Source organism: Telopea speciosissima, chromosome 2 (assembly GCF_018873765.1).
Source record: "Telopea speciosissima isolate NSW1024214 ecotype Mountain lineage chromosome 2, Tspe_v1, whole genome shotgun sequence".
Taxonomy (NCBI): Eukaryota; Viridiplantae; Streptophyta; class Magnoliopsida; order Proteales; family Proteaceae; genus Telopea; species Telopea speciosissima.
In genome coordinates, this window is record NC_057917.1 from 26,133,471 (window position 1) to 26,157,680 (window position 24,210).

The window sequence follows — 24,210 nt, forward strand, 5'->3', positions numbered from 1 at the left end:
ATGGATTTTTGAGCCAATTTCAGGTTCTCCCTAAAAGAAATTGGATGCAGCTTTCTTGACAGAGTCATGGAAAGATATAGGCAATTTGAAGTGGGAACTTGCAAAATTAGACATTGGAGCAATGGCTGCTTTTAAGAGCACCACTTTACCTGCATGAGATAATAGGCTTTGTTTCCACCCTTGTAGTTTGTTTAGGGTCTTTGTTTTCACTTCCTCAAATAGTAATTTCTTGGAGAAGCCAAAACTAGTAGGAAGACCAAGGTATTTTGATGGGCCATCACCATATGGCACTTTCAAAACCCAAGATAACCATCTCTTGAAACTGACATGTGTATTTGGGCTGAAAGTGAGATTGGATTTTTGAAGGTTGATGTCTTGACCTGTTGCCTTACAATACAAGTCAAGACACTGCTTAAGGGCTGTTATATCATCCAACTTTACCCTAGAAAAAAGGAGACAATCATTGGCAAAAAGTAGATGGGTAACTGGGGGGCTTCTACGTCGCACCCTTACTCCATGGATATTCCCTTAATCTTCTGCCCTCTTGATAACTGCTGTGAGAGCTTGTGAGCAGAGAATAAAAATGGTTGGGGAAATAGGACCTCTTTGCCGAATCCCACGAGTAGGTATGATAGATCCATTGATACACCCATTAAGAAGCAGATTATATGATACCGATCGAATGTAAGCCATAACTTTGACTACCCACTCCTGTCTAAAACCCAAGTTCAGCAACATACCTTCAATGAAGCACCACTCGAATCTATCGTATGCTTTACGCATAGTAACTTGAACGCAAAATACACATCCTTCCCCTTTTTGTGCTTGTTGATGTAGTGAAGTATCTCATGAGCAACCAAGATGTTGTTAGAAATCAATCTATCAGGGATGAAGACTGATTGGATTGGAGCAATAATTTCATGCAAAACACCATGGAAACAGTCAGTAATCAACTTCGGGATGACCTTGAAAACAACATTGCATAAGCTTATTGGTGGGATTTCGGATAACAAAATAGTGAGATTTTGAAGTGCCACATCAGCAGATAAAACAATTACTGTTATCCCATCACCCTTTGTAAGTTCACCATCTCAAACTAACCAAGCAAAATGAGGGTGGATTTTGAGATGCCAAAAATTTTTGACCCCAATCCTCCCACTCCACCAAAGTCCCCTCTAATCTAAACAAACGGGGCTAACAGACCTCCAAGAATTGCGATCCGAGGTGTGAAATACTGATGTGGGTCCGCCAAAATAACGCCAAATTTTCGATTATAAGTAGGGAGCCTCCCAACTTGCAGATTTGCAGTCTGACTAAAAACAATTTTGTGAGACACGAGAAAATCACTGTCACGCTATGGCAGTCGCGAGCGCTTTCTTCTCGTCCTCAACTCTTCGTCGATGTAAAGCTTCGGATTGTAGCTTTAGTTCTCAAATATCACCGTTGGATGTCTGTAGGGTTCCTGCAATTTGTTATGGATCTGTTGAATCTGCAATCAGTTTCCCAAGGAGAAAGTAAGAACGATCTTTAATTTCTGCTCTAAATCGTCCGATTCTGTGATCACTCTTCACTTTTCTGTGCTTGTTATCTTGTCCACTTCCGTGTGATTTTTATGATTTGCTGGTTCTCCTTGGTTATGGTTTTGGCTGGTTATATTAGTCGAATTCCCTGATTAATTGTGGGGGAGAGGGTTGGGCACGCCGCCCGGTCCAGCGAAGCGGGCGACCTTGCCCAATGGGCGGGGTGGGATGGGAGGTGCTGGGTGGTCCTTTCACATGGGGCGGGGAGAGAGAGAGACACGGGGTGCCCACCGTTTTCCCTTATTGTGGTGTTGCAAATGGAATATCGGTTCCTGTATCTCGAAGCTTGTGATATTGTGTGCTTTCATTTCCCACCACTGTAATCCAATTTTGGGCAGTCTTCGGTACCGTTAATGATTTTTTTTTTTCGGTGGGTAGGGGGTGTGGGGGATATACCGTACCACTACTACATATTTAAAGTTAAGGTTTCTCTTCATTTCATTTAAACAAAGACATGGTGTTCTTATTTCTGAAGATGGGTATAATGGCCTCGTAGGAACATTCTGCAACTGCAAGCTTCTATTAACTCTACGGGTGCAGTGGGATTTCCCTCTTCGGTGAGTGATTCCTTTGCTTCCTAACAAAATTTTCTTAGCTTTATTTTTCTATTTTACTTATTCAATGAGTAGGAAAGGAACAGAAGTGGTTATTTGGAAGCCATCTCTTCAAACAATTACTTTAACATTTCTAGCAGTAAGTTCTCCAATTGTTGTACTTACTATATCAGATGCTGTTGAAAATGTGAAAACCCAGAACTTTGCACCAGTTTGAAAAATATGGAATGTACAATTGGGTTGCAAAGTGATACAGGTGCACTACCTTTGACTGACCCAAGTCCATTTGAGTATCTAGATGGAGATCAACCGGGTTCAGTTTGAGTTTTTGGATCTAGTAGGATTTGAGGAACTTATGTTATTTGGGGAAATAATGTCTTTTAGTTTATTTTATTATGTTTATTTTAGAAGCTAGGTACATAGGGTATTTGGTTTCCCAATTGTTCTTAGTTTCCTCATTTGAATAAGTTTCCTAGTTAGAGAGTGTCTTTATTTTTAGAAGTCTTTTATTTCTCTTTATATATGGTGTAATTCCCCATCGTTGAATAGATTGAAAAGATGATTTGAGTTAATTGTGTTTGAGAGTCTGCATGGCTGTGAGGTATGTGAGTTTCTCCCCCCCCCCATGCGATTTTCCTCTCCTCCCCTACAACACTGAGACCCATCTCAGGTTTCGTCTTATCCCCTAACCGGCCCTCCATCACAAAGTCCTCAATTTTCATAATTGCAAGTTGCATCTTGCTTTTGCGTCACGTATCTATTGGTTGGGATCACTAGAGCCATTCTTGATTGTAGTAGGATTGAGGCCTTAGGCCCTTATATTCCTAGTCTTTCATTTTTCTTCCTCTATGAGCATCTTGTTTCAATTTTTCTCGTCCTCAACTATAAGTTGGGTAACTTCAATTTTTATTCGTCTTTCCCCATGTTCTGTTACTGGCTCCTTCTTCAGGATGCATCTTCTCAATTATAGTGTTAAGCTATTGCTCCACTTAGCTCAGCCTTGTCTCTACTAATTGGTTCCCATTCAGGGTTTGAGGAATCGGGATCGGACTGGCTGATCCTTATTCTAGCCAATCCAGAACGGTACGGAAGCCAATTCGATGACAACTTATGCCCGATTTTAGGGTTCCCTTTACCGATTAAACCTGATTTTGACTGATCCAGAACGGAATTGGTCAGAATTAGCGGCAACCGATTCTAAACTCTTGAATCCTAGTCCCATTGCATAACTTGTTTTTCTAATTTTTGGTATCCATTCTAAAGATTTTGGCTAAAGGTTTTCGAATGCTGGCTAGAATCCTAATGCATTTGCTATACACCTTTATGTAGGCTTGGGTCTTGGAGCACAAAAGCACCAATGTAGTTATTCTAGGATTAATGGGAAATAAAAAGTGGATGGAAAACGGACAAGCAAGAAAAAAAAAAAAGTTGCATATGGTAGCTGCAGATTAGCAATGAAGGCCTGTATAATGTTGTATGGATGGGTCCATTGACTCCATACATAATGGCAGCAGAAGTATAATACTTGCTGCCAAACTCAACCCAATAGTAAAGTGAAGTTAAAACAAAAACAGGAAATTGTGCCCTATTTAGTAGTTATTTATACATTTTGCTTCACAGGGCAGGTTTTATTGGATGGGCCCTCCCAGCCCCTTGGTAAACATTGCGGAGTACAGGTTTGCGGGATAGAGTTCTGGACATGAGCAGTTAAGTTCAGGGATCCAATACATGATTTCATATCTTCCTCTGCAAAGTTGACGGGGATTATTTGACCATGTCATGTGTCTAATTTATCTACTTCTTACTGAGCCAAAAGAAGGGCTTCTTTGTCCGTTGACCTGTGTAGAGAAGAGCAGGTTTGTTTACTGATCTACAGAAGCATATCAAGAAGAGAATGTTTCATTGTCCAACTGCAATTTTTATAGTCCTGAACCAAAGCATTGTATTCTTCCTCCATTCTTTAATGCTTTTTAGCTTTCTTGCCAGTTGAAGTTCCAAGATAGGAGCAAGCTCTTCTGCTTCTTTGTAATCAAGGCATTTCACTTTGATTTATACCTGTGACACAGACTCCTGAATGACCCCGTGTATAGTATAAGCTGTACATGCTGAACCAGACCTGAGTTTTGCAGCCCTACCTGTAGTCGTATTCAGACAGAGTCATAAGGATGTCCCCATCTTGTTGACTGGAAAAATGGGAAGGTTGGTATACTGAAGTGGAGCATATTGTGTTACGGATGTTTTAACCATTGATTGGATCTGTTGATTGCCATTAAGGACTCTGCTCCATTTTTTTAGATCACCTCATTATGGTTCCATATATTCCACAGTATGATGCCCTAATAATCAGGTATTATCAACTTGTCCTTTGCTCAGAAATGTAAAGGTGGAACCATAGCTGAATTCTAATCTGATTGAGATTTGGGGAATTGAATCACATCTCAGGTTCTAATTGGACCTAAACTTAGCTTTGTGAGAAAAGCCAGCCACTCGTGTACCTGTGAATAATTAAAACATGCAGGAATATGGGGATCTGGGAATTAATGGTGCATGAACATAGACATAATGGTTAAATGGTGATGTACATTGAAAAGTCAGAGTTATCTTTCATAAATATTATAAGCAAGAAGTCAGATTTGTTCTTGGGGCTTGAAATGGGTCAGATCCAAATTGGATCCATACAGGTACAAATCCTGGCCCAACTATCTAGTATTGCAGATCCATATCCCATGAGAAATTCAATTGGATCATAAATGTGGATTGGCTCTGCCCTGCTCTTCCCAGTTCCAAATAAGACCCAGATTTATGTGGTTCTGAAGTTTGATTCAATAACTGCTATGGTTTTAAGATTCAAATGCCGTGAATAGATATGGATTGGTTGAAACACATTTGATCTCTCCATTTCTAGGATGAAATATATAGCCTCTTATATTGACTGGATGATTCCTTCCAATGATGACTTAATTGCATCACATTTATTTTTGCCGTCGCTGTTTGTTGTATGTAAAGTAGGCTGGCATATGTAAGTTGTTTGATTGTATCTGATTATTTTTTCGTTCAGGACTACTGCCATTCCTCACAAAACTTCCACCATGATTAGTCAGTGGTATTACTTAATGGCTGTCAAGATAGCTTATCTTGATGTCCCAAATATCTTCCACATGGCAGCTTAGTTGGTGCTCAAATGTTGTGCGGTTGTTGTCCACATCACCATGTATCTGCCAAGTTTTCAGCTAGTACATTAGTCCAGCTGGAAATATATTTATCTAGAAATGAGTTGAAGGTTCAACTTTGGCAAATTTGGTTCAAGTGTTGAGTATACAAGGTTGAAATTTCAATACATAGTGAGCAATAAGGTTGGTGGACCATGCAGCCCCTGCCCCTCCATGGGACCACAAATTCGAAATGAGTCTAATCCAAGGGGGAACTACCTATCCAACAGTATCTTTTAACCTATGCAGCCCCTGCCCCTCCACGGGGTCCAGGATTGGTGGACCATTAAGATAAGCTTATCTGGATGGACTGTGGAATCAGATTTTCTTATGTGCATACATAAGTAGCGCAAGTTATACTGAGTGCTTGCTGTCTTTTCCATGTGGTTGCTATCCATAGCTTTTCCAATCTGCAAGCATGTCTTACTATTGATAGATCAATTCCAAATACTTTGACAAGTTATTTCATTTGCAGAAGTCAGAGCAGGATGCTGATACTGTTCCTATACCAGTGGTTTTGATTGATCAAGATTCAGATTCTGATGCAACAATTGTACAACTTAGTTTTGGAGATCGTCTTGGAGCTCTTATTGACACGGTGAAGTTACTTTACTGACTCTGCCATATCACTTGATGAAACTTTACACTGCTTGTAAATAACAAGCAAGAAAATTTTCCCATTATATGATCTACTTTTTCAATGTTACTCTTTTTTATGCATGCAAAGTTTTAAAAAGGTTGCTGCATAGATGTCCGATTTCTGCCTTTTGGACACTGTCAATCATTGAAATACTCTCGGTGCGCTGCTTTTGTCATTTATTCTGTATATTACCAGATATTGTCCAATTTTTGATTACTTACTATCATACAAAATTTGGGGAGAAGGACAAAAACAATAAGAAATTCCCTTTTCTCTTCTCCCTTGGAAGGTAAAATTTACCTGAAATAAAGAATTATTTAACTGTCTCAGATGTTATGGGCCTCCCCATCTCCATTCTCTTTGTTTGGCATAGACTTCCCTATCATCCAATTTCCATCAAGGATGCATCTAAAACCGTAGATAATGGTTGGTTTTGGATATTAGATGTTAAAAATGGTTATATGGGTGACCGTGCTTGCAGTCACACACTGCACACTCCAAGTCACCAATGGTATCTATTATGTACTGAAGATATTGCCATCATCAAGGCATTGATGCTTAATTGCTCTTATCTAATGTTGGTTTTATTTGGTTTTTGTATGGATAAGCAGTTTTTGAGTTGTGATGTGTATCACCGTGACAACTATGTATCTTGGTTTACTTTGTGATAGATGAAGGCCCTTAAAGATTTGGGCTTGGATGTGGCAAAGGGAACTGTTTCAACTGAGGGACCAGTTAAACAAACAAAATTCTTCATCACACTATTGTAAGTTTTATTTTTATTTTTTTTACTTTCTTTATGATGTGGTAGTCTGTCATGTCACGGTAAGAATTCATGGAGCATGTAAAAGATTAGAGATGGATGCTATTTGCTTCAAACCTCATGCTGTAACGGTATTGCTTTGATTTGCATCATGCAGATCTAACACCAATGTTTATCAGAATCTCATTGTAGGACTGTGTAGGCGATCAAAGAGGGGATGAATTGGGTTAATGCAGAATCTTAGCCCAAATAAAAATTTTCCTGTACTATCTTTCCAATTGGTTTCTCAAAACTTCAATCAATTGTTAGTAAACACGAATGAATAAATAAGATTGAAGGGAAAGAGAGACAGAGACAATGTACACAAGATTTATAATGGTTTGGCACCGCCTCAATACTGTCCTATGCCCATTGCCAAAACTCTTGCCGGCCTGGAATTCCCATTCTCCTTGGAGGGTAGGAGAAACACCACACACAGATCTAGGCTTCAATACCACATATCAACAATCTCCGTTTAAGAGGGCGTGGAGCGGCACATGTACTCTTTCCTAGTAGAGTAGGAAAAACACTCAAATGCACTCTCCTTGCAGAGTAGGAGAAACACTCAGCCAAGGTTCATGGCCTCAATACCCTTCACCACCACATTCACTAAAAGGTGAAACCAATGGCACGTAGGCCAAACACAAATTACCTCTTTACATTTGGATATGTAAGATGTAGCACGTATATTGATCTCCTCTTGCTCAGATGCTCATGTTCAATCGTCTGGATTGATTTGCAAGTTCAAGCTCTTTCTTTTCTCAGCCTCTTTGTTCTTGTGCTCAAGATGATATGGACGTTTTAGTACAATAGGCAGTTGGATTTTCAGCTTTTGATTCGGCAAAGTTTCCACAAAATAAGCCTATTTCGTTAGTTTGAAACTCAAGCCCTTCCACTATTTATAGAGCCGACTCCAATAGTAAAAAAAAAAAAAAAAAAAACTAGCCGTTTTAATTTCAAATGGATTTATTCTGAACTTCGGTCGACTGCTAGTTCAAATCCGATCTACCGTTGCGTTGTAGACTGCGAAGAACACCTCTCGGCTTTCACTGATTGATGTACCGGTCGGCGATCAACGTTCGTCTGTAGACGGGTGCTCAGTAACCAGCGGATCATGTCCTGGTCGACCGATTCATAGTATACCGGTCGTCTGCCCGATACACATTCGGTCGGCCGTGTGATCTTTCAGCAGTGTTATCAATGGTCTTCTCATTTTAAACCTCATCACTTGGACATATATTTCAATAAGTTCTTAAACCTTGCCAAGTGATTCAAAGTAAGGACCATCGAGGTTGCCAAAGGACTTCAAGGTCAAAGATAGGTATAAACCAATTAATGTCCATCTTGACTTAGGCAGTCAATACTAGGATTACGTTTGGTAACGTTCTATGGAACGTGTTTTTCTATTTTTGCGTTATCTGAGAACGGAAAAACAGGTGTATTCCGTTTGGCATGTTGGTTTGTTTTCTTGGTCTTAAAAAAAGAACCAGAGCTTAATGGGTGCTGAGAACAGCTTTTGCAAAACAATTCTGACCTGTTTTGTTGTTCCGTGGAACAACTACGGCACAGTATATCGAGTTAAGTGAGGAAAAAAAGGGAAAAATCCCAATAGACCCAGGAGCGACTTCACCTTCTCACCTTTGAAACGACCATCTTCTCGCTAGAGAAACTTGCAACTGGAGAGATCTTCGCTTGGATTTTGACGCAACCTACAAGTACCTGAGGATTCCTTTACGCTCTCCTCTCTCTCAGTACCCTTTTTGTCTCTCAGTCTCTCTCTCTCTCTCTCGGTCTCTGTGCGCTATGAACTAGGGTTCCAAAATGTGAGAGAAAGTAATGTAGTCTTAGATTGGTAGGAGAACAACTAGGAGCCAGTACTATGGGTAGTCCGATTGGGGCAGGGTTAGGGTTTGAGGTGTTGGTTATCCTATGCAGGTGTGGGGGAGTCTATCAGTGAAGGTTACGTTAAGTTTTGATGGAGGAATGTGTGCTAGAATGAATTGGCAGCAAGTTAGGTTTAGGGTTTTGGGTTTTGAAAGGTGGAAGATGATAGAATCTAGGGTTTATAATAATAGGAAATCAGGTGGTTGAATGTGCTTAATATTTAGGTTGAGTGTGGGTAGGGTGGAGGGGAATATATGATGAAAGTTACAGCTAAATCAGATGGTTAAATATAGAGTTATGGAGGTTTCCTAGTAGAGATAGGAGAGAGGGGGTAAAAGTGTAATTTCAGACAATCGGCTTGGTGGATGGTAATGAAATTTGGATTGAGTTTCTCTTAGGGTTTGAGGAAGATTTGATCAAAATTTTAGCAGGTTCTAACGGTTAGATTTGGCTGAGTAGAATTCTCACGAAAGTCACCTTGCATGTGACCTTCTAGAAGGGAAGAAGAATAGTTGCAGGTTTTCAGTTCTAGACTTACTTGCGGATGAAGAATAGATTGGATCAGACTTGGGGTGATGTTGTGGACTTGAACAGTGCTTGATGATGTAGAATCACTCTTGAAATCAGAATTTGAATGTAGAACATGGACGTAACAACAATGGAGAAAACAAATAACCAATTCGAACCACCCGGGCGTCACACCATAAGGTGTCAATCGATCAAACACCGATTCATTCAAACGATCCACCCAGGCTTCACACTGCAAGGTGTCGATTGGATCAAACACCAATCCCACCAGTCTTGATCAAACTCAAGACAAAAATCTTCAATGGAGAAGAAGAGCAGCAAAAAGCTTTTCATTAATCAAAATTTGTGTTCAACGTTTGCCCCCCTTATAACCTTATAATCTTATATAAAAGACTCATAAATGGACTCCTACACTAAAAAGGAAAGGCCCAACCCAATCCTTAACCTATTAGGTAACTTAGACTGACTAGGAAAGTGAAATAACAAAGGAAATAGACTCAAAACATGGTTGGACTTATAGAGTCCTTATCCAGCCCAACTTAAATAACAATTAAATAATCACATGACCACTTAACCAAGTCACTTGATCACTTAAGTGATCATATGACCGCTAACCAAATAAAAAGAAATCTGCCAACTAATCTCGTTTGTAACTTTATTACCCATATTTTAGGTCCATAAAGGTAGCCTATTACATAGAAAACCCATGGAATCAAAGGCCCAACATGTATATAACCCAACCCTAGACTTATTCCAAATCAAATAGGCCCATTTGGTTGATGAATCTGCATCAAATGGTCTCTGGAACATCCTCATTATCAGTAAGGTTTGAAAAAGAGGGATCCCAAGAACCATCTGTGATGTAGATTCATCATCGAAATGGGCTTATTTCTTTAGAATTAAGTCTAGGGTTGGGATATATATATATATTGGGCCTTTGATCCCAAGGGTTTTCTATGTAATAGGCCACTTTAATGGGCCTAAACTAGGGGTACATAGGTTGCATACGGGATTAACCCAATACTTAGATTATTTTTTATGTTTTAGTGTTTTAAATTGAACCGGTTGAACCACTGGTCCAATTTAAGTGAAATGTTCCTATTGGTTACATAGAAATCTTCTTAGTTTAGGTGTTTTAATTCGTTTTAAGTTGCTTATTCCTACCTCTCCACGATTTCTGAAGGGATACAGAATCAGATTTGTATTGGGGATTAGGCTTTAAGCTTATTATTTATAATAAAACGTGGGAGACTTCCCACAGAATTTTCGGACTTAAAAAGATCATTTTTTTATGCTGTTGCTTGCTCTTTGAGAGTGTTCCTTGTGGGTAATATCAAAGAGGCCTTGTGAGTCATATCAAGGTGGAAGGGATTGGTGGACTCCGATCAACTCCTTGCGTTTGTCAAGATCGGGTTGTCCTGCTCAAGCTCATCTTTAAGCTGCCATTGAAGAACCTGCAACACCAGTAAGTTGTTTATTATTTTCAGTCATCCCCTTCTTCTTACCATCCAAAACGTATGTCTAGATCATCCCAATCGATCCCCATTAAACCCTAGGTTGTCTAGAAACTGTCCAGCCTTATTCCACCATCAAAATCCATTTAATCTTCAAGCACAGCCTGATGCAGATTCATCATCAAATAGGGCTTATTTCATTGGGAATAAGTGTAGGGTTGGGATATATATATGTTGGGCCTTTGTTCCCAAGGGTTTTCTATGTATTAGGCCACTTTAGTGGGCCTGAAATAGGGGTATATAAGTTGCATACGGGATTAGCCCAATACTTAGTTTTTATTTTGTGTTTTTAATTGAACCGGTTTAAATTGGTTGCATCCAATTGGTTCACTTGGTCTAATTTAAGTGAAGTGATCCTATTGGCTAAGAGGTTCTTATATCCTATTGGCTACTAGGGAATCTTCTTTATTTTAAGTAGTTTAAGTTGTTTTAAGTCATTAGGACTCTATTTTGAGTCTATTTGAGTTTCCTAGTCAGTTTAAGTTGCCTAATAGGTTAGGGATAAGGTTAGGCCATTCCTTTTTAGTGTCTAAGTCTATTTTCGAGTCTTCTATATAAGTTTGTAAGGGAGGCCAGCATTGAATACGAATTTGATTAATGAAAAGCTTTTGTTTGTTGCCATAGTTTGCTTTCGCTTTCTGTTGAGTGAACCTTGTGAGTAATATCAAGGCTACCTTGTGGGTAATATCAAGGTGAAGGGATTGGTGGACTCCGATCGACTCCTTGCATTTTGTAGATCGGGAGGTCCTTCTTCTAGTTCTTCAAAGCTGCTACCATTGAAGATTTAATCTTTCAAGTAAGTAGTTTATTAATTCAACATTTAACCTTCTTCTTCTAATCCTCTAACCTAAGCTCCATCTATTCCTATTATCACCCCTTCCATTAATCCATAGATCCAGTAGAACCCTAAAACCCTAAATCCAATTCTGCCCTAAATTGCAGAATTTTGTAACTCATCCAAACCCTAACTTCTTTATACCAAAATAACCCCCTAGACCTGCCCATTAATACCCTATAAACCTCTTTCCTAAAATCTGCCCCTAAACCCTAGATCTTACAAATAGTCCATTTTCATAAGGCATCCTACCCAAAACCCTAGAATTCCAACCTCAACCAAATTTGATCCAACTTATACCATTAGACTTATAAAATTCTGCACATCATTACCAAATAAAACCCTAAGTCGAAACCCTAACCATAACCTTAATTCTGCCCTAATTAGCCTAAGCTGTCCCAATCGGCCAGCCTTGTTAAGAGATCCTATTACCCTGGTTCCTAGTGGGATTACTCCTACCTAGGACTACATTAAATTGGTATCAAAGCTATGGTGGAGGGAAGCTCCAACCAAGCCTTGAAAGACCCACCTCCCTTCGTTTTCAAGACCCAAGTTCGTCTACCCAATGGGAGCACAACCATCTTAGTTGTTGATGAGAGAAGACGTAACAACATTATTTCACAATCCGTGGTGGATATGTTGTCCCAATCAGGAGAGATTTGCATCGAGCCTACAGGTAAAGTCTGTGTTGAATTTGGGTGTTCTTCATATCATGATGGTGCTTAGTGTAAGCCGGTACCATCTCCAAGGAGCTTGATTGCAGTAGGTTGCAATTGGTTGGACGAGCGACAAGGTTGGATTGAACCGGAAAACAACTTGTGTGTCCTACTTAATCGACAGCGTCTATACCATTTGTTTACTCTAAAAGGATTACAACCAAAGGTGACTACATCGACTGTACAGCCACAAGGACTACCGAACATGTCAACTCAAATGCAAGTGACATCGACTGTGTTTGAAGTTTCACCTATGGCAGATGCACCAACAAAAGATTCTACTAAAGCGGTTTGTGTTGAAGAGATTCAAGAACCTATAGCTAAAGAAATTCAAGTAGACCAAGCTGCACCAGTAGTTGAGATCAGGGTTAAGAAGCTCGGCCATCAAATTGATGTGGAGGTCCAACACACAATGGTAGAAGAAACTACTGAAGAGGGCAAAGTAGACAAGGCTGAGGACATGGAAGATGAAGTGGTGATTGACAACACTCCACAAGAAATCATCGACATCCAAGATGTTGTTCTTGAAGAGGTCGAGCATATAGAGTTTGTTATGCCACTATGGTTCTTTGAAGAGAACGCTCCACGCATTGAAGACTTTATCCCCAATGTTCCCGTTTCACCGAAATTCTGTTTGGGGATGGTCAAAGCTGCTGATCACATGTTGATTCCCCCTCATCACTACAAAATTCGAGGACGAATTTTTTCAAGTTGGGGAGAGTTGAAGTAGATGCATCATCAAATAGGGCTTATTTCATTGGGAATAAGTGTAGGGTTGGGATATATATATGTTGGGCCTTTGTTCCCAAGGGTTTTCTATGTATTAGGCCACTTTAGTGGGCCTGAAATAGGGGTATATAGGTTGCATACGGGATTAGTCCAATACTTAGTTTTTATTTTGTGTTTTTAATTGAACCGGTTTAAATTGGTTGCATCCAATTGGTTCAATTGGTCTAATTTAAGTGAAGTGATCCTATTGGCTAAGAGGTTCTTATATCCTATTGGCTACTAGGGAATCTTCTTTATTATAAGTAGTTTAAGTTGTTTTAAGTCATTAGGACTCTATTTTGAGTCTATTTGAGTTTCCTTGTCAGGTTAAGTTGGCTAATAGGTTAGGGATAAGGTTAGGCCATTCCTTTTTAGTGTCTAAGTCTATTTTCGAGTCTTCTATATAAGTTTGTAAGGGAGGCCAGCATTGAATACGAATTTGATTAATGAAAAGCTTTTGTTTGCTGCCATAGCTGCTGCTCTGCTATGTTGAGTGAACCTTGTGAGTAATATCAAGGCTACCTTGTGGGTAATATCAAGGTGAAGGGATTGGTGGACTCCGATCGACTCCTTGCATCTTGTAGATCGGGAGATCCTTCTTCTAGTTCTTCAAAGCTGCTACCATTGAAGATTTAATCTTTCAAGTAAGTAGTTTATTAATTCAGCAGTTAACCTTCTTCTTCTAATCCTCTAACCTAATCCCCATCTACTCCTATTATCACCCCTTCCATTAATCCATAGATCCATTAGAACCCTAAAACCCTAAATCCAATTCTGCCCTAAATTTCAGAATTTTGTAACTCATCCAAACCCTAACTTCTTTATACCAAAATAACCCCCTAGACCTGCCCATTAATACCCTATAAACCTCTTTCCTAAAATCTGCCCCTAAACCCTAGATCTTACAAATAGTCCATTTTCATAAGGCATCCTACCCAAAACCCTAGAATTCCAACCTCAACCAAATTTGATCCAACTTATACCATTAGACTCATAAAATTCTGAACATCATTACCAAATAAAACCCTAAGTCGAAACCCTAACCATAACCCTAATTCTGCCCTAATTAGCCTAGGCTGTCCCAATCGGCCAGCCTTGTTAAGAGATCCTATTACCCTGGTTCCTAGTGGGATTACTCCTACCTAGGACTACATTACAGCCTCTCCTCCATCACCCCTATACTCGATCCAAGTTACTGCCCCATTCCTCCCATCAAAACCCTAATCCCCTTCATCTCTACTAAGGGCCTCTTTGGTATCACTTTTCATTTTCATTTTGGCCTATTTAAAAAAAATCATTACTAAAAGCCATTTTGATCAAAAATGAAAAACTGTTTGGTAACTGCTAAACACAATAGGTTGTAGAATGAAAAATAAGTTTGGTGCAAATGATTTTTGTAATAATTTTGTAAAAAAGGGCCCAAAGCCCATTTGTAGTTGTGGTGGGTGAAGAGGGCATCTCTTCACCCATCTTCCTCCCCAATCAGAAACCCTCTTTATCCTTATCGTTTCTTTACCTGATTTTTCTTCTCCATCTTCTTCTTCTCTTTTTTTTTTTTCTTTTCTTTTCTTCTTGAATCGAAACCCAGCCGAGCCTTACTCTCCCTCTACAACCAGTCATCGAACCCTCTCCCTCCCATCTTCTTCCTCTCCATTTTTCCATTTCTTGCGATCCACGATTTTGGCATTCTAGCGGAACTCACCAGAGATGGTCGATTTGATGCGATTGCGCTCTTCAGGGGATTTGGTATGAGCTACTCTAAAAAACCCTCTGTATAATGCCAACACCTGCTTCTGCATACCTGATATCTTTACTCCACCCTTTGATCCCATCGTTGAATAAACCTTCTTCTCTCTCGATCTTGTCTCTAATTCTTTTGAAACGATTCAGTATGAACTACGTAGAAAAGGTAACAAAAGCTATTTAATGAAGAGACTCCTTAAAGCAAATTCTCTTTTCCTGTTCCCCAAATTAAGCCACCATTAATTACTTGTCTTTTTCCTCTTTCATATATAAGCTTGAGAATCAAAATCGCCAATAGTAAATCAACGACCAAACAAAGCTACAACACGCATTCCAAACCTACAAATTGAAAAAGAGGAATGAAAGAACCAATCTGGACTCCAAGCGGTTATGGAATCAATTGAGAGGATTAAAAGGAGAATTCGATTTAGAATTTTCCAAAGTTTAGTGGCCAGTTAAAGAAAGAACCAATTGGAAATAAATATGAAAAGAAGGGAAGAGGGAGAGAGATAGAGAGAGAGGGTAAGAAGTCCATGCAAGCAGAGAATGCCGGTAGGGTTGCAGCAACAGGAGGAGGAGGAGGAGGCCAGTGGGGTTGCAGTAGGAAGAAGAAGAAGAAGAAGGAGGTGGGTTGAGACTTGTTTTTCTAATTAAAGGATGAAATGACGCTTCAACCCTTGACTTTGGGGCCTTATGAGCATGCTCATTAAAATCTTGAAAAAATGACTAAAAAAAGATTTTTGGCCATAATCCATAAGAGTCCATTATCATTTTGGGGGTGTTTTCTATTATTTTGACGTTTTGTAAATAGAAATGGGGTCCATAAATTGTACCAAACACTTGTAAAAACGTTTGTGTCAGAAAATGAAAATGAAAAGTGATACCAAAGAGGCCCAAAATCCCCAAAACCCTAAAATCCTATTCAACCATATCCTACCATCAGAACCTGTTCATATTCCAGCCAAACTACCCCTCTACTGCCTATACCACTCGGCCAGAAGCTCTAGTCCAACTTCCCATCCTAAACCCTAACTTCACCTATTTTCTGTTTCCTCGAAACCCGAAACCCTAACCCTAATTTTCTGAAATTCAAATTTTCAGTTAAACATCATTCAAACCTACATTGTTAGCTTCCCTTAAACCTGCCTATTAATACCATATAAGACTCATCTCCATATTCATAAACCTAACCCTAGTTTTGACCTAATTTCCTTAAATTTGCCCCAAATCCCAATCAACCAGCTGTTTTAGGGAGGTTCTGGTTATTGGCTCCTAGTGGATTTATCATCTACCTAGGACTACATTAATCTGTGTGCAAAACTTCTTTGAACAGAGAATATGGATTAATGTGCATAGCACCATCCACAAAGTCTATTAGAGGGCCTACACCCAGCCAATCATCTAGCCAAAATAAGATTTCATCTTTATCAACTAGCCATCTGGATTTAGATAGGATAACTTCTTTGAGATCCAACACTTTCTTCCAAGTTTTCGAATCAATATTCCTACCATTAGAAAAAATAATGTGCTCACCCTTTAAGAATTTGGTTTTAAAAAAACTTGCCCATAAAGACTTTTTAGAGAGCATGCACCATAATCCCTTTAGCCTTATAGCTAAGTTAATATCTTCAAGAGAGTGGATGCCCAGACCGCCTTTACCAACCGGTCTGCACACTTTTTCAAAGCACACCTAATGATGCTTGTTCCCATGATCAGAAGAGCCCCATAAAAAATTGGAACGGATGGTGTAAAATCTCCTCATAACAGTTTTAGGGACATCCAAACTAGAAAGCATGTATATAGGCATTGAGCCATTGAGGCAAGAACATGTTTAAGCAAGATCAATCTTCCACCAGAATTAAGCAATCTACCCTTCCAACCTGCCACCTTTGATCTAAGCTTAGCTAACATATCATCAAAAAAGTTGATTTTCGATCTACCGGTATAAATAGGCATTCCCAAATTTACCAATTGACCAAAATAAAATTCATACCTGTTTATAAAGCCCATTATTTGCTTGAGGGAGGATTGGACACCCTTAGAGAAGATGTTGGTGTCATCAACAAAGAGACTGTGGGAAACACCAGGATATCCTTGTGGGAGGTGGAAATATGATGCATGCCCCGCCGCAAAGAGATTACGAAGACCTCTATTCAGCACTTCCTCAAAGAAGGAGATAGCGGGTCTCCTTGTCGAAGCCCTCTTGTTGACTTGAAGTACCCCTTCAGACCTGAGTCCAACACCACCGAAAACCAGCAATTTTCCAGTGTTTTATTTACCAAGCTGTTCCCAGCAGAGCTAAAACCGAATTTGGTGAGGACATCGCGCAAGAAATTCCATTTGATCCGGTCGTAGGCCTTAGCCATGTCCAGTTTCATAATTACATTCCCTCCTCTGGTTTTCTTGTTTAAATCTTGCACCACTTCCTGAATGAGGGCGATGTTGTCTTGAATGTATCTACCTTGCAGAAAGGCTTCTTGTTCCTCCGCTAACAAATCAGAAAGAATCACTATCAATCTTGACGACATGATCTTAGTTATGATTTTACAGGAGAAGTTGCATAAGCTAATAGGTCTGAAATCTGACATGAATTCTGGACTTGGCTTTTTTGGTACGAGGATCAGGTGAGAGGAAGTAAAGCTTATATGAAGGGACCCTCCCGAAAAAAAAAAAAATCAACCATAGCAGCATAGACATCTTGTTTCACTATATCCCAGCAGCAACCATGGTTAGGGACTGATTACCGTAAGACTGAAAAACCTCATCTCATTTGCACAGTGAGACATACATGTCTCATAGTTTATGACTGAGGGCAAGATGTCAAAGGGGTTGAGGTAACCCATTTCATTTGTGTATTCAAAAAGCGTGCAAGACAATAACAGCTCTTGAAAATGACACAATAGTAAGTCACTTTCAAATGATTTTGAAAACCCTTTTTACCCGACTTAAAAAGAACTTTTGGGAATAAGACAAAGGACAATAAAAAAAGGTTACAACATCTTCTTTCACCACTTTGGTTACCATAAGATGCACCCTATATCATAGTTGTCAAGGTGTCCAGGCGCCTTGATCGACCTGGTCGCCTAGGTGGGCGCCTTGGATGCCTTGCTCGCCTAAATGGTGTCACCTTGAATTTGAACCCTCTCCACCGCCTTGGTTCGCCTAGATGCCGTGACAATTATGCCCTATATATATATATATAAAAGTTTTTCCATATGATAAATGCTTCTTTCTCATGCCTTCTTGTCATTTATTGGATGTGGCAATTTAATACGTCGGCTGCTTTCCCCATATTCCTTTTTAAATGGATGGTTTTTGTTGGTGAATTATAGGATGACTGTAATTGTTTGAAGATGTTGCTGGTAGCATGCTATTTCTGAAGTTGTTACTCATTAGTGTATCTCAATATACTGTTCTGATTAACTTGCTAGGGGAACTGGCCGCAAAGTTGACGATCCTGATATGCTAGAGAGAATTAGGCTTACCATCATTAACAACCTTTTGAAGTATCATCCGGTACATTTGAATTTGGCCTGCTAACTTTCTTAGTCTTTGCATATCTCCATATTTTTCTTCATTCATGTTTTTGTTTTTTTGATAGGAATCTAGTGAGCGGCTTGCAATGGGTGCAACTTTTGGAATTAAAGCACCAGAGAAGAAGGTCGTGACGTTTAGTAACACATCTTACTTTTCATCTTTTATCAGCTTGTTTGGCCCTCCCATGTAGTCCATATGATGTTATTTGTTTCTATATTCCATATGATGTTTTGCTGTCTCTGGCATTCAACTGCTAGGTTTCTCATGTATATAGCTGGACTTGTATGGCCAGCAGTCATTTTGAGGATGTTTAGTGTAGGAAGAACTTCACCTACCTGCAGGTTAGGGTGTATGTTTATAGTCTGTGTGTTGGTTTTGAAATACATTGCTCCTTTTATGGCATTCTTAAGGTTAAGATGATTGATTTTGGTGGAAACATTAGCCACTTAAAAATAAAAAGCATGTTGGAATGTTCAGAATGATGTGCTGCAATTTTCTTGGACTTGTGGAAAGATTTGTTGTGAAATCTTCGACAATATTGATTGTTATTTCAGAAAAAATACGAGAAAATTGAATACATATTTCTAAATTAATATATCACTATTGCAATATATAGATGCAGTAGCTTTTAAATTAGATGCTGCTATGTTTGTTTAGGAAAAAGGAAGTACATGCTATCAGTGTATACTTCCCTCTCACAGTCTCTCTCCTCTTTCCCCTGATTCATTAAATATGGCGGCCCCCTTCTCATTAAATATTCCATTTCGCTACTCGCTATCGGCTTGGTGTGTAAGATGCCAATGTAAGTGGGCAGCATGTAAATTCCTCTCGCTTCTGTTTACTAAGATAAGATGTCTAGGTCTTCAAATGTCATGCATAAGGGAGCATGATAGATTTTACCAGATTATGCACCTTGCCAGTCTAATCCTTTGTTCCTTTTATAGAAATCTGAAAAATAGGATATGGGGTCTTGGTTAATCCATTATGCAGAAATTTTACTTTATTTTCTAATAAAAATATTAGTCGGAATAAAATAAAAATATTAGTCGGAATAAAGATGTTACGTTCAACCACACAAAGAAGAAGACGAAGAAGAAAAACTCAAAGAAAAAGAAATTAAGGTGTCACACTTGGGTATCGGTGGGGGTGGCAATGGTTGTGTATAGTCATGATTATTCGTGTCAAAGTTGCCTCAACCCTAACCCGACCCATTTCTTAATCATGTAAAAGTATCCCAACCCTTAACCAACCCATTTATTATCAGGTCGTGCATTTCAACCCACTATAACATATCATGTTAATATTATGATTACTTTAGGCCAATGGGTCACACTGAATTATATAGAATTTATGTCATATAAATCAGTTTAGGTATAAGGGGCCATTGCTTGGAGCAAATGGTAAAAGGTTCAGGCTGCTGGGGAAGAGGCATCCGAGCCTGTCATGATGAGTCATAGAAATGCTCCAACACAAGAAAGTAATTGCTGAAAAGAAGGAACAGCAATAACCCCAAGAAATCTCCAATGAGAGGCTGAAAAACTTGATCGAGTATTGTTCAATAATGATGGAAGAAGTCCACAAAATTTCACACCAATCGGAGAAGGAGAACTAGAATAGGCAATTCATCAAACACCTGGTGAGCACCTTTGTAGGCTGAACTCGACTGCTGAGATGTGAGATGCCTTAAAAGAGTGAACAACTGAGGGCAGAAACTGAAGTCGAGGGAAGCTTGAAAGGGTAGTAAATAGCTCCAAAGAAAGAAGCACCAAAAGGCAGCCCAGCAGTCCAAACCCAGAAATTGATTGGAGGCAGTTTTGGAACAAAGAACTTAAAAAAATGTCGATTAGAGGTTAGGATCTGCAAGGAAGGGATGGGAAAGGTTGATAGTTGCTGATTAGTGTTGCAAGGGAAGCTCCAATCAAGGGAAGATCATCCTGCAGCAGGTATCAAGGTTGAATCTTCAAAACTTGGAAAAACTTCAAAACCGCAAGGAGAAATGCAGCAACTGTCGGGCATAAATGGAGTTTTATGTCATGAAGAAGATGAGGTGATTTGAAGGGCAGCACTAGATCATAAGATCACCTCAATCGTGCTGCCCTAAGGTATAAAGGGAAAGAACCAAGTAGAAGAGGAGAAAGAAGATCGCAGAGAAGAGGGAAGAAGGGAAACGATGGAGGGAAGGAGGTGGGTTTTCGGCCTTGGATCAGAATAGGGTTTTAGGGTCCTGCTCTGATACCATGGTAGCAAGACAGAAATTGAGTGAATGGCTTGAGTGAGTTTAGTCTCTCCTCAGCCTCTCTATATAGATTTCATTAATAAGGACAGAATTACAAGAATACCCTTCATAGCCGACTATGATAGCTAAGAAGAGAAATAAAGAAACAAAATAACAGAGGAAATACCCAGAGTCGGGTTACATAACTTAACAATTATAAAATTCTTACGATGACAAATATGCCCTTACTTAAGTAGGGGACTGATCCAGTACTCACTTTGTCATCCAATACCTCTCACACAACATAATCAGTAAATCTCACTTAGTAGGGTAGTGATTCAGGGCTGATTGTAGAGCTCCGTTGTGCTAATGCGCTGCAATCAAACTACTGTGCCCCTAACAGAGTCAAGGCAACAGTGCTCGTAGTGATTCAGTACTTCTCACCAACAGACTGAAGTTTTGGAGTCCAAAATTTTCGATCTGGACTGAATTATAAGCAATTATTCATGATCTCTCAAAAAATCACGAATTCTTTTTTTTTGAAATTTTCAAACCTATTTGGAATCTGTCTAAGTTTTTGTTGAATTATTCTCAAATTGTCTGACTATGGTTGTGTCAAATTTCCATCAACCTGAACTCTGTAAGTCGTGTTCCTGTCAGGTTGTGGGTAGTGTTGAAAATTGCCACCCCTAGATATCAGTATATCAAGTATCACAATGGGACAACTTGCTTATTTGCCCAAATTCTGTACTCATATGACTAAGTGATATTTGGGATATAATAATTAGTTAATACCATAGTTGTCAAGGCGTCGCCTAGACGTCCAGGTGCCTTTGTCACGCCTTAAATTCTGGTGTTGCCTTGGTCCCCTAGGCGACGCCTTGTCGCCTTGGTTTCTGATCCCCTCACTCGCCTTGGTTCGCCTAGGTGCCTTGACAACTATGGTTCATACTGATAAATGGTGAATGTGTTAAGGAAATGGTATATGTTGCTGTAGCTAGAGCATGTGGAGCTGAAAAATTTTTGGAGGTATTAGGAAATCTGTTGACTTTTGAACCCTTAGGCATAACATGTAGGTCAGCTGTTTCATGATTTGAGTAGGGTATTTTGAAACTGAGGTTGTAAAGACTTATATTGTGCATATTTAAAATGGTAGTTACTGATCAACATCTCCCTGTGAGCAAATTCTTGTCCAGTACAATAGCAAAGAAACAATTTAGTGATTCAACGAAGAAAACCAGTATGAAATATATGGGTCCTTAGAATTTCTCCATTGTTTTATTTACTGATATATGGCTTAGTTCCTAGTGTCTTGTGTATGTGAAGCCTTGTGGTTTGAAATAGGGGGGAAAGAATAACAGCCGATGTTCAGTGGTTAACTGAAACAAAACCACTTTGAATTGCATGGACCATGAGAGTTTCCAACCCATTTGAAGAATGCAGAGTAGCTCTCAACAAAAGAGGGCATCCTTTCCACATATCTCATGTATGCAGACCTCATCTGGATATTATTTAAAAGAAAAATCTAAAAGTAAAATTTTTAAAACTCCAATAAGGAATTGATGATGAATAGGATAAAAATGGTTCATCAAGGTGGCTTAGCCCATTGTGTAGTAGTGTTCAACCAGCTAAATAAATTTTCAGTTGGAGGGCAACCTGATGTTATTGGAGCATCTTTTTTGTTGTTTGAAAGCTAATTGCTTTTCTTTGGAAGGTTACCCAGTTGGGAAGCCCTAGTATTAGAGGATCAACATGCTAACAAAATTTTGTAGATCTGTTACAATAGCATATCTTAGGCCATAACTTGGTAGGAATCTAAATTAGCTCCCCCTTTAGATGTGTATTTACTGTTGGCCTACAATTAAGAACAACCTGAGTGAATCTACTTATTCAACTGAATTAAGTATATGAAATTTTAGCTGTTTTAATTGAGACTTACAATAAGACTATGAAAGAAAGGGCTTGCAAATTCCATTGATGGTGCTTCTGAGTTGGCTGGCAACTGAAGCAGCAAGGAGAAGACTTGAATCTTGTAATACTGGGAAAATGTTGACCCATTAAAGCATTTAAATAATGAAGACTGTCCTCTATTTTGACTGAAATCTCCTCTTCTATGCCAGTGCATGTTAGTGCCACTTGGCTTGTTTGAAATGCATCCAGTGTCCCTGAGCATGTGTGGTTTTTTTCTGGTTAAATTGCGAATCTCAATTCTTTCTCATTAAAGGATGATCTGCCCCAAAATAGTTATTAATGAACCTGGAAGCTGTTAAGATAGCATCAGGCATATTATGTTAATGGAATTTGTGCTTGGGATGGAAAATATCTAGTTTGCTGAAAGTAATTCATGGTTCAATTGACTTGGGGAAGTGGAAATTAGTCAATAGTTGATACATGTTTTGCAAAGTAACTTGTATTTCTGAGTTATCTCTGCAACAACTGGGTCTTGACATTTGTTTTCTCATTGGCAGCTTATTGTTGATATTGCAACCCATATGTATGTTAAGGATGATGGACCTAAGAGAAGGTTTGTAACTTCTCAAGAATATGGTCAAAGTGATGATATGATAAGATTTAGTCAACTGAGTTTGCTGAACAATTTTGTATGGGTACATTTGGAGTACTTTACTATCTTATATGGGAATAGATGAAGTATATATAATCTTGTGCACTTTTCTCAGTTTGCTTTATATAGAAACAGCAGATCGACCAGGCCTGTTAGTAGAAATCATCAAGATCATGGCTGATATCAATATCAATGTGGAATCAGCAGAGATTGACACAGAAGTATGTCCAAAATTATTCCTCCATCTCTTCTTTTATTAATCATCATCATTTTTTATTATTTGCATTTTATTATATCCCTCCCTCTCATCTATAATGTTACAGGGATTGGTTGCCAAAGATAAATTTTATGTCAGCTACAGAGGGGCAGCCTTAAACAGTTCCTTGTCTCAGGTATATCATCCGAACTTTGGTCCCCTCCACTTCATTGTATAAATGTGACCTCAGTAGCTTGACAACTAAATCAGAACTCTTTAGCCAGCATAAGCTTGGAATCCTGAATTATTTTGGGTAAAACGGAAGAAAAAACCTGTCATACATAAACTAGGAATGAAAATAAGTTTGAGACAAGAATCATTTAAGAGTACTGGATTTTTTGAGTGGTGTTTCCAGTAAAAAATGTTAAAATTCTTGAATTCAGTGCTGAAGTCCCTGAATCTTATATATATATATATACATATATATATATATATATATATATATATATATACTTAATCAAACTCAAGATTTTGTTACTGCTATGTGCCATATTGCTATGATACTTGCCAATACTAGGATTTTTAAATGTTTTAAGATTCAAACAAGCCTATCAAAATTAAAATTGGGCAAGTACTAACAGCCAGTAAAGCCAATTGTGGAAGGACTTGAGCAACTCGGTATTTCTTTGGATAGTGATTTCTATTGAGTGGGAATTAACTTGAGATTTTCCATTGATTGAACCGCGGAATTTTCCATCTCTCACACAATCACCTTTTTACCCCTTACGGTTTTTTGTGAACATGTAGGTCTTGATAAACTGTTTGCGTTACTACCTTCGAAGGCCAGAAACAGATGAAGATAGTTACTGATGCTTACATAAGGAACTCATGGCTGGACATCAGGTGTTGCCATCTTCAGTTTAAAC

The 24,210-nt window shown here is 39.0% G+C and overlaps 1 protein-coding gene across 1 annotated transcript; it reads left to right on the top strand.

Annotated features, from left to right (window-relative positions):
* The first annotated feature begins 1,356 nt into the window (after positions 1–1,356).
* LOC122652090 (ACT domain-containing protein ACR12-like) lies at positions 1,357–24,210 on the top strand. The gene is made up of 10 exons (XM_043845760.1): positions 1,357–1,514; positions 2,077–2,137; positions 5,819–5,941; positions 6,655–6,749; positions 18,205–18,289; positions 18,375–18,434; positions 22,994–23,049; positions 23,204–23,309; positions 23,412–23,480; positions 24,092–24,210. The coding sequence occupies exons 1-10, from the start codon at positions 1,357–1,359 to the stop codon at positions 24,152–24,154; spliced, it is 876 nt and encodes a 291-aa protein (XP_043701695.1). The 3' UTR covers positions 24,155–24,210.

Coding starts and splice junctions, on each gene's coding strand:
- LOC122652090 (XM_043845760.1), top strand. CDS start 1,357: ATGGCAGTCGCGAGCGCTTTCTTCTCGTCCTCAACTCTTCGTCGATGT. Junction 2,138..5,818: donor CAGTGGGATTTCCCTCTTCG/GTGAGTGATTCC, acceptor TTTCATTTGCAG/AAGTCAGAGCAGGATGCTGA. Junction 5,942..6,654: donor TTGGAGCTCTTATTGACACG/GTGAAGTTACTT, acceptor ACTTTGTGATAG/ATGAAGGCCCTTAAAGATTT.